The 11,366-nt window shown below is 43.4% G+C and overlaps 1 protein-coding gene across 1 annotated transcript; it reads right to left on the bottom strand.

The window, feature by feature from the left end:
• Window positions 1-2,344: 2,344 nt before the first annotated feature.
• Window positions 2,345-10,343, bottom strand: cyp4v2a (cytochrome P450, family 4, subfamily V, member 2a). Its single transcript, XM_004568379.4, has 11 exons — window positions 10,074-10,343; window positions 9,859-9,971; window positions 9,188-9,273; window positions 8,815-9,005; window positions 8,205-8,274; window positions 7,996-8,122; window positions 5,713-5,886; window positions 5,408-5,510; window positions 3,937-4,071; window positions 3,571-3,750; window positions 2,345-3,469 (listed from the first exon to the last, which is right to left on the bottom strand). Exons 1-11 carry the CDS (start codon window positions 10,264-10,266, stop codon window positions 3,291-3,293), a joined length of 1,551 nt encoding a protein of 516 aa, XP_004568436.1. The 5' UTR covers window positions 10,267-10,343; the 3' UTR covers window positions 2,345-3,290.
• Window positions 10,344-11,366: the final 1,023 nt, after the last annotated feature.

Below are 11,366 nucleotides of genomic sequence, written 5' to 3'. Positions count from 1 at the left end.
GTCCCTGTGAGTTTCCCATCACGTCGTAGCTACTCGGTGCTTGCTCGGAAGTTTAGGGGTTTTTTTCGCTGTAAAAATAAGTTTTCTTCCCACGCACGATGGACGCTAATGTTTTTGTCACTTTTTATGGAATCAAACTCAAAGTAAGGTCAGTACTTCCACGCTTTAAACGCTGCACGCTCATACTCTCTCCCGCACTCGATATATTATCCATTGTTGATCTGCACACAGCTGTTGTCACCAACGTCGCACTTGCTTACGTCACTGTCATGAGACATTCTCGCAAAAAAAATCACGGTTTTAGTAACGCAGTAACGCAGCGTTCCTACGGGAAAGTAACGGTAATCTAATTACCGATTTTGCAATAGTAATCCCTTACTTTACTCGTTACTTGAAAAAAGTAATCAGATTACAGTAACGCGTTACAAGTAACGCGTTACTGCCCATCTCTGGTGGTGGGCACAATATTTTCAACACAGGTGCTGATGTACCCAGTCACATAGCAGTTCTTCATAGTGGCTGCAGTTTGAAACACACCCCAGTCTGTTTGGGCAAAGCAGTCCTGCAGGATGCTCTCAGACTCTGGGGTCCACAGTTTAACAGGTCTGATGGATTGTTTCACTTTCTGCCTGTAAAGTATTCAAAGTAACTGCAGTTTAACCAGCAATTTAAACTGAAACAATATTTAAAAGACTGACAAAAACTCAGAAAAAACCCTACAAATTAGCCATATTTTGTTTCTTTATGTCTTGCGAATCATCTCACAACCATTCAAATTCATCTTGCAACCCCATGCACGGCCCAGTTATGAACCTGTGCTATTTTGGCAACTGCACATGTACTTTGAACTGTCTGTTGTCCCTCTTCAGCAAACCTGCCTTTGCACTTTAGAAACATTTGAACTTTGGCGAACTCAGAGTTAGTATTACGTCTGCAGAGCAGGGGGGAAAAAAGTTGTTCACAGAGAAAAAACCACAAAGATTTTACAGCGAGAATCTAAAATATTGTTGAAATTATTACGTAACTGCAGTGTGCTGTAAAATAAAAGCAGCCAGGGTGTACATGATGAGGTTACTTCAGCAGATTAATGGGGTCAGTCTTCTTTCCAGGTCTTCTATCATACCAAACTTACTTTGTTTTATACAGAAATGCCCAATAAAGTGAACAGTTGCTCGAGGCTACTGTAAGATTAAATTGATCTTGACAGTCTTTACAGCCAATGTGGTTTCAAACTTCAACAACATCACACTGTATGATGATGTATCACATACTTTTCTACTTATAGTTTTATTACAGTGTTTTGATACTTTAATTTATTGCATATTATGAGCTCAGTTTGAGTAAATGTATGTGTTATTGTTATAAAGGTGTCCTGAAAAGTCATCTCTTATAATCCATCTATACTCGAGCCCCACATAAAGCTCCTCTATCTCAGCCATTTATTAGAGATCCTCAGATAAATGAACTCTTCCTGCTTCATTTAGAGCTCGGGCACCTCAGCTCTGCTCATTGATTAGAGATGTGCTCAATAATTCAAAAAATAGCATTGGGAAAGAAGATGCTATTCATCATCAGTCAAGTCATTTGGGTGTTAGGCAATGACCCTTGCAGGCGCACCTGCTAAATCATTCGATGACATAATGAATGGGGTCATTTGTAACTGTATCATGCTGTGATTACCTATTCTTACAAAGGAGCCTTTTTGACCTCAATTCTGATTTAGTGAGTTTTGGTCTTGATACTCGAGAGCCTGAAAGTACACCGAGGAGAGTTTTAGAAGTTTTAGGAAAAAGTTTTAAGGACAAGTTTTTAGACGTGTGCTCAGAGCTGGAATGACAGAACCAACAACGCTAAACAAAAGATGGATTTAGCCCAGAAGTACCTTAAACCTGACCAGTAACCAACAGGAGGGGGGGGAATCGCCTAGTTTTATAGCAGTCTATAAGAAAATGACCCAAGGCTAACTTTCTCTTTGACCACAGCAAACACTTTCCTGATTAGGTTTACGGACTCGTTATGAATTCACTATGATCTTCATTTTGTACATTTATGGTCACATCAGTGTCCACAAGAACAATACATAAAGGTATACTTTGGAGCAGGCCAGCCTTGTGATCGAGCAGAACTATGATCAAACAGAATATCTCAGTTCCACAGTCCACGCTTCCATGACGGTGGCTGTGTCGGCCGTTTCCATGAAGTCTACAGCCTCAGCTTGACTCGAGGCTACAGACTTGGCTGCACGAATGTGGCTTGTGAGCTGATGGATGATGTGGAAATTGACCGTTTCATATGTGCATCTCTCATATGTCCAAATCTTTGAAATGATCCCAGAAAAACACAGTTTAAGCAACACTTTTTATTGGAGAAAGAATAGTAGGTTTTTGGTAAGTAAAGAAAATGAAAGCTACACATAAAGACAGCAACTATTTTTTTTAAAGGGGGGTCAATCCACAGAAAACACAATGGCTAAAGGTTAAAAATTACTATAGCACTTGAAACACTGCACAGTCAAAAGACAGATCTTGTTTGTACTGTAAGTGTAATTAATATCTTAAAGTGTGATTCAGGACTTCATTACAAGCTGATACCACAAAATATATATACATATATGTGTGTGCATGTACATAAGTTCCGTTTTTAATCCTCCATACTGTTTATCTACGTTACACAGCCACATACAAAATAACAGAAATGTGTCATACATGGGTATAAACTCGTGCAGAGTGCATAGTGGATGTGAATCATCCATCCGTCCATTCTCGTACACTTATCCAACTCAGGGTGCAGGGCGGCTGGAGCCTATCCCAGCTGGGAATCAAGATGAATGCTTTCATTTTTTCGTAAAATGGGTGTAACCTAGAAAATAATTATCTGTGACTGACTCCATTTAAGTAGCTGATTATCTCATTTTCCACAATTAATCAGTCGCGTGTTTTGAAATCGTCGGTTCATTTTTATTAATGTAACTCACAATATGGTGTAAATCTATACTGTAAATCTTATAGTTTGGAAAACTCTTTCTTTATATTTTGCTTTCGAGGATTTTTTAAGCCTCTTCACACTGACCTGTGAATCATTCAGCTCAAAGATGGACCAGTGCTGTGTCTACACACAACACAGCAAACAGCATTTCAGGATTCCTTTGTCATCTGTATTTATGAATATTTATCATTATGAAAATAGGAATTTCCTAAAATTACTAAAATATTTTTTAAAAATGTCACATTGTTATGTGTCATTAGATAAAAACCATGCAGAGAAAATTCCCCAGGATGCTGCATCAGGTGTTAGTTTGATGACGTTTGAGGCGTCTTCTTTTCTAATTTGATCACGATGCCCTTCTCTGGTCGTAGGATGAGCTCTCCAACCGGGCGGAGGTCTTCGCGTTTCTGACAGGCTTCGACTGTGAAGTTCCGCAAAATAGCCGCCAGCACCACCTTTTCTTCCATGAGTGCGAAACGCTGGCCTAAAGAAAATGACAGTAAAACAAACGAAGACGTGACGCACCTATTTGGAAACCTCACACAGCGAAGCGCGTATGGAGACTATAAATTTAAAAGTCCTTACCTATACAGTTGCGGAGTCCAGCTGAGAAGGGGACGTATGCATAGGCAGGCCTTCCCACCGAATTCTCCGGCAGAAAACGCTCAGGCCTGAACTCTTCGGGCTCGGGGAAGTACCGTGGATCACGGTGAAGAGAGTAGGTGATTATGATCGCGTTTGCGCCTTTAGGAACCTTGAAACCGTCTAAAAGTACGAAGAAAGTATGACACCAAAAACAGGCAAAACCGATTACTCAGATGCATCTGTTACGTGGCCACGACAACAGAGGAAGACTGGCTTCCCTTTTTGTGAAGAGGTATCAGCACCGTCTTGTGTTTGGGGTCAATGAGCCATTTGTTTCAGGTGCCAACGATCTAATCTTTAACTCACTGATATAGCAGTCTTCACCGAGGCTACGAGCAAAGAAAGGCACAGAGGGAAACAGCCTCAGAGCCTCCTTGATCACACACTCCAGGTACTTGAGCTTCTTCAGGTCCTCAGTGCTGGTGGGCCGGGAAGATGTACCTTTGAACATTAAACAGCACCACAGCACAGATTAGACATACAGTGATACTTAACCTGCCTCAGTAGGTAAAAGTGCAACAGTACATCCTAAAATTCACCTGTAAATAGGACAGCACTCAAGATCTGTAACTCTCTATAGAGCAATAATTGTTATCAACCTTGTGACTGTAAATCAACAATCATTAACATAACAAATTAATTATATAACCAGGTGTGGTAAGGTAATCTAATAGCTCAGACACAACAGGATAAAAATAGGATAGTAACCTCTTTGCAAATATGGTGAGGTTACAAGGATTTTGGTAACTTTTTGCACTTTTAACAACCAATTGCACGTACTTGCAGTGGCCAGCTATCTCAGAACAACCACTTTTGATTCCAAGTCATTGCACAGGTCACATGGTGGGAGTCGACCTGTCTCCAAATAACTGTGATCCGAATCAGCCCATATGGGCTGGTGAAGGTTTGCAGACATTTGTGGCCAAATTTATAAATGCAGACAGATCACGAGGATATTGCAATCAATCTGGATCAGTCAGTGCAACTCATCTGCGGTGCAACTCTTTGCAATCGGTGATTTCACTCAACTGGATACCAGTTGTTTGCGTTCTTGTTATAGTCCTATATAAAAAGCTGCATCTATGTCGGTAGTTAAATCGGAATTTTTAAATTCTTTTTTAGATCTATGCAGTTCTTTCTGTAATCTGAATATAAGTGGTTGATGTCAGTTTCTGTTTAATATTAATTTCTGTGTATGTACATTTGGGTGATTCACTGCAGTAAATTGCTGTACTATCATAAACACATTGAAAGTTATCGCTAACTTGCCCCCATTCAATCACAATCACAGTGATAGCAGACTGACTCCATGTTATTGCTGTTTTATCACCATCTTAATGCACCACAGTCAACCTGAAGACAGCAACTGACCCTGGTCCCCGTCTTCAAAGCAACCATTTCAAAGACAAAAAGGTTATAAGTTCACTGCACATGGCTACAAAAGTCATGCCACGGTCTCCAATCACTGCTTCCCCAGGTGTGGCTGTAGCATAGGGTTTACATTGGAAATATAAGTGATGACCATATGGCAAAATTATCCTTCTCTACTTGTGGACAAATTAGCCTGGTTGCCTATGGTTACAAGGCCATCGGTAAAGAAAGTTATTATGCTGCACTTTTTGTCTGTGTATTCTGGCGGGTATGTTCACAGCTCTTATCCCTGAAAAAGCTCCCCGTGCCTTACAAAGAACAAATGAGTTTGAACAAAGATGAGTCAAAAAGCCCTCAGGCAGGAACAAAACAACACCATTAAAGTGGTAGAGCCTGTTATTATTACCGAACACCTCCTGTAGCTCTTGTTGAACTTTCTTGTGCACCTCAGGGTGCGAGCCCAGCAGGTGGAGAGCCCAATTCATAGCGGCGGCTGTAGTATCATGGCCCTGCAAATAAAGAGAGTTAATTAGAGACTTTTTTAAAGACCCTTTATTGAAACAGGATATGTGGATTATTCTCCCAGAAGAGGCTCACATCATTATCTCAGAAAGTAAATCCTTTATTGGCACAAAGTGCAATTTTTTGGGTAATATAAATGTATTAATAAGAGCAGCCTTAAGTATTCCTTTTCATTGCTTAACCACCAACCCGAAACATAAAGGTGTCCACTTCCTCCTGGATGTCCTCATGGCTCATCTTGCTGCCGTCTTCATAGGTGGTGCTCAGGAGCATGTCCAGAAATGCCCGTCGTTTCCTCTTGCCTTGGTCGTTTTCGCTGTCTGACTCGTTGCAGGACATGTTCTCAGCTCTTTCATGGATCACCTGAAAATAAATGGGAAGAGAAGAAGAGATGCTTCTTCTGAACAATTTCATGATTTCTCTCTTTTTTTTTTTTTTTCTAAATGACATCAGAAACAGCAGTATGCGACATTACGTGATGGCAGAGCTTCAGTTCATCCTTTGTCATTTTTTTTTTTTTTTTTTTTTAATAAATAGGACAGGGGGAATGAATGAGAGAGAGAGGGGGAGAGAAAGAAAGAAAACCAAAGGGGAGAAGAGACGGTGAGAAGGGGGGGGAAGAGAGACAAAAAAAAAAACAAAAAAAAAAAAACTCCTGGGTCACCTGTATGGAGAAAAAAAACAAACAAACAAACAAACAAAAACAAACAGAGGAGACAGCAAACAACAAAGAGCAACATAATAATAGAGAAAACAAAGCACCATACCATCACAATAAACTAGCTAGTCATAGATATCAGTATTTACTAAGTAATAAACGATATTGTGCAGCACGCAAGATAGACAGCGCACAGTGTGCTTTGAGGCAGCAGCCAAGAAAGCTTTAGTCCGCGTCTGTGAATACCCATGTGTGCATACCTGTGTGGATCAGCATGCTTGCATTCCAAAGGTTTCTCCATGTAATGATCTGCTAGGGAGTGTGGGGGGGCCACAGCCCCGTCCTCCAGGGTGTGAAGCGGGTATGGAGGAGATCAAAACTCCAGACATCCAGAGGCCCCCAGAACACAAGAGACCATGGAAGACCAACAGAGGGGCAGCCGCGCCACTGTCCCAGTAAGAGCTGAGGAGAGTCCCAGATGAGGGCTCGCCCAGCAGCCGCGGAGCAGAAGTCAGGGGGAGTTGCAGTGACGCGCCCGTGAGCTCCGCCGGCCCCCAGCTGCGCCTGAGTGACCGAGCCCTAGGCCGAGAGGCCGGGGGCACCCCACCTCCAAAGGGGCCCGAGCGAGCCCCAGGCCCCGACAAGCGGCCGCCAAGGAGTGAGCCGGTGTGTACCCGGACGCCCACCCCCAGACACAAAGAACCACCAACACACCGACACCTGAGGGAGTCCGCCACCGGCAGGGGAAGTGGTGGTGGGTGGAGATAGGCCTCCAAACCTTGGAGGGCCTGAGGTGTCCCCAGAGAGGTGGCGTCTGATACCCAACCTGACATATAGACACAGACATACAGGCACACACAGACACAAACATCCATTCCCACCCTCATGCTCTCATATGCACTCACTCCACACTCAACCAACGTGGAGACAGACATAAAGAGACGCTGTACACACAATCACACTCCCCAAGCGTACTCTACAAACCGGGTCTAGGTACCCTTGCCCCTGGAGGGGGGAATTGCACCCAGACCCAGGTGGTGTTACCCTTTTCCCTGCGGTGGGGAGAGGCAGACCACCCCGACTCCGCAGCAGCAGGGAGGCCCCACACCCCAGACCGCAGTCGGACGGCCAACTCCTCCTACTAGCCCTCCCGCTCCAGCAGGTCGCAGAGAATGGGGGTGGGAGAAGACTCCAAACCTCCCTCCACCCGCTCATTGTAGTGTTGATGCATATGTGTTCTAAGGTGCAATTAAAACCCAGGAGGGCATGGAGCTACCTGCCAAGGAGCAGCAGGTAAGCGCATAGTCCCTCCTGCTAACCCTCAATGACTAAGTGTATTTAAAATTGAGAGGTGGGCAACGACGTCAGGGGTGAGGTGTACACCCTGATGGTGATTTGGACTCCGTGATTGTGCCCACCCCCAAGATCCTATATGTATGTGTAATGAGAGTGTGAATAATGTGAATGTCTAAGTTGTGGGATAAAATTGAGGCAGAGGCAGCCAGAAGGGGACAGGGGGGGGGGGGGGGGTAGCCTCCTCTGCACCCTGGTGACATACCCCCACTCCAAGGCCCTGCATGTGTGGGTGGTTGTGGAGGAGCGGGAAGAGGGAGGCAGCTGGAGATGGGGAGGGAAGGAAGGGAGGGGCAGGTAACCCCTCCCTGGGGCCAGCTCCCCCGCTGACCCCAGTAGGCACTCCCACCCTCCGCGACCCGCCAGGGAAGGGGGGCCCAGGCCCATCAGACCGGGGCCAGAAATTTCATGATTTCTGCATGATCGCGCAACGTGGAAAAGCGACCCGCTCCGTTACTCACTTTGTAGGTAAAGGAGTGGAGGACCTTGAGTGTTTTGTCGTGGTCGCGGCCTTCACTAAAGTAAGTGTAAATGAAGTCAGGCCATAACCAAGGTGACCGCTGTCTGCGACTGACAATGTCGCTCATTCTGAGAATAAAGAGAAAGACAGCAGATTAGATCTTTTTCTTCTACTATAATTTGCATTAGAATGATAAAAGCAGTAACTCACCTGTACACGCTCCTAACATACTCCGAATCAGAGTTACTCTGTGCATAAATTTTCTTTCCCATTGCAGTTTCTGTCAAGAAATTAAGGGTATATAAATATAAAACGCCCTTTTTCTAATTATTTATTTTGTATACCTGCATTTGTTAAGCACAAAAAGGGTCAAAGGTTTATCCAACTCAAAGGGTTGACAACTTAAAGGAAAAACCTTTACAGTTCAACCCCTACAGTAAAGGGATCTGGTGTCTCCGTTATGTCGTTGCAGATATTTCACTGGATTGGATTCGCCTTCCACCTTATAGAGAAAAATGAATCTAGAGTTGTTCTGGGAGATCACCGTCATCATTTGACGACTGGACTCGTCTCTTCCAGAATGACATAATGCATGAGGGCTCAAAAAATGCGACCGAGACCCACTCATCATTTCAACCCAATTAGACTGCATGAGTGGATGAATGGTCTCACTGCTAATCCCTACCATTACCAATTCTAATGAGAGAATATGTTTTGGAAGGAGAAACCATGCCATGCTGAATCTGCTCTGTTCTGGATGCGTATCACCTTAACGCAGGGTTTTCCTTTAAGTTGTCCCAGATTTGCACATTCTGCTTACCGCAGATAATGTCGAGAGCACAGAGGGTGATGAGACTGAAGCAGTTGAATGGACCCTTCCCTGCGTGGTTTTCCAACTTCTCCACCAGAATCTCAGCCTGCTCGTTCATCACTTCCAAGAAGTCCTCCAGGATGGAGAAGTGAAAGGTGGGCGTCAGCATCTTCCTCCGCTGACGCCACTTGGTCCCAGTGCTGATCAAAGATAAGAAGGCGTTATGCACTTTATATTATTTCATTTGCAATAATAATGCTGTAGATAGGAGCTTCTTTTTGTTTTGTGCATAGTCTTAGCTCAAGTTTTGATATATGAACGATCTAAATCTTTTGATCTTTCCTGATGGACAGATGGGATGTTTGCTATGCCACAGTTATACCTAGTAAGCAGACCAGTTCCCAGCCAAGGATGCAGAAACTTGTATGCAAAAGCTTTCTCCATGTGAATGCTGTTAGCCAGAACCGGCTTAAAGAAAAAGTAGACAGAAACATGTCATGAGTAATATTTGAGGCAAAAAGTTGTTTACTTAAAGAAATCTTCAGTGCACAATCGAGCATGCTATGTTCCAACAGTCCCTGTCGTCACAGGGGGAAAGAATGATTCACTCAGACTGACCCTGCAAGCATCCACCTTAGTCCATTATCTTATCTAGATGTATGATGAAAACAAGTTACACATACAGTTTAGGTGGGACATATTGTAACTTCTTTAAGGAACATGAGGAATTTGTGCTAAGAGGAGTAACTGGCTTCAGCTTAATGTTTGAGTGGTGGGTGGCAGGAATTCTGTATCCTGCACTGTATAAAAGTGCAAAGACATCCTAAGATGTCATCACAGACTGCTTAGCTGATCTCAAAGACTTCAACAGGATCTCATCCAATCCATCTGTAACGACAGTGCAGCTTCCACTTCAGTGACATGTGTGGTTTGTTTACCTGCTTCGCTGAACGGGGATGGAAATTGTCCATAGGCTTACTCATCACAGGCATATTTACAGTATAAGACGTGCTGCATCCACTCTGTATTTTGGATAGGTGTCAGTCCGCTTACCTCAACCGTCTCAGCGTGATACAGAACCACAAAGGGGACCGGCCCGACCCAGAGTTTAAACAGCGGCTTATCTCGGAACTCCCAGGTAAAATCCTGAATTTGACGAAAGAAGTCTTAAAGAGAAAAATAAAGATGTTGGGTACAAAAATCACGAGAAACTCAATGTGCTTCATCACTTTGAGTACTTTAAATGAACACGTTGCTTGCTTGCTTACCGCCCGCATTGTTTTTGAACTGCAGAGCATTCCCAATGAAGGGGTAAGTGGTTCCCAGCTCAGGGATCGGCTTCATCTCAAACCATTTGTGCAGGTAATCGCTCAGCAGCTTGTAGGTTAAGTAGGTCAGAAAAGCAACAAAGATGCTAACTCCGAGTAAAGTTGTGCTGTAACTGCCAATTAAAACTGCCATTTTTCATGCCGTGTGTGTGCTCAGCCTGTGTGTGCTGAAATGTCGGTGCCAGGCTGTCCTTAAAAGCTCTGTGACATGTTTTTGCCCTGCCTTTTACTCCTCCTCTCCTCTACTGTCCTGTAGTGGGTAAAGGGGACCCCTGGTCTTACATTGCCATCTATTGCCCAGGAGGAGAGGAGGATGTGTGAGGGACTTCATAGAAAGTTTATTAAATTGACATTTATAGCATGAGATAACAGGTAAATGTACATTTTCAAATATGAAAAACGTGCTCTCTGCTGGCACGAATAACCCGTGTTAATTATTTACTGCGTGATCAAGAACTTTGTCCGATTTATTATCTCCGTGTATTTATCCACATTAACAGTTCGTCTCCTACCTGCCTGGTTAATAAGTGACAGTCTTATCTGTGATTGCCTTGTGTTTTTTTTTCTTTTTATGTCATCATAGCTCTTCAGCTTTGCACGCTAATTACCTTTAGCAATGGAAGGAGTGAGCCTGTAATATCTCATTCCTGTTTGAGCCAGGATTTCTGCTGCCCAGGCCCCACAGCTACTGAAAGGACTTACACTCCTTTACTAGAGAGCCCTGCTTTAAAATATGTGGTCTGCCAGTCTCCTTAATGTTAATGCATCCACATTAATAAGCATTGATATCTTCCCTGATGCTGGCTTTTGAACTGTGAGCTGATAACAAGGAAGGAAGGTCTCTGTTTTGACAAGGTGGTGCCCGAGGTTTCCAAAAAGGATTTGAAAATCACAGATTTTACGACAGGAGAGTTTTTAACTTTTCCTCAGTCGATTAAAACTGGAGATTTTGCTAGTAGTGGCTTTGACTCGTGCAGAGAATTCTCTGAATCTTTTAATAATATCATGTGTCTAAGTGATGAATTCTTAGATAAACCCTCCCAAGAAAGCCTGAACCATTGTGGGAATGTGATTTGTTTTCAGTAATTTCCAGACATTGTAGTCTACAAAGACTGTAAAAATGTCACTTTTAGAAACGAACATCCTTAAGACAATTTGTTCAGCCTTAAGAATGTTTTGAAAAAGTATTTGTTGGAAAATAAGCATGCCATTTAAATATTGACTGATAATAAG

This window comes from Maylandia zebra, linkage group LG6, assembly GCF_041146795.1.
Source record: "Maylandia zebra isolate NMK-2024a linkage group LG6, Mzebra_GT3a, whole genome shotgun sequence".
NCBI classification, from domain to species: Eukaryota; Metazoa; Chordata; class Actinopteri; order Cichliformes; family Cichlidae; genus Maylandia; species Maylandia zebra.
This window is presented reverse-complemented; position numbering and strand designations above follow the sequence as displayed.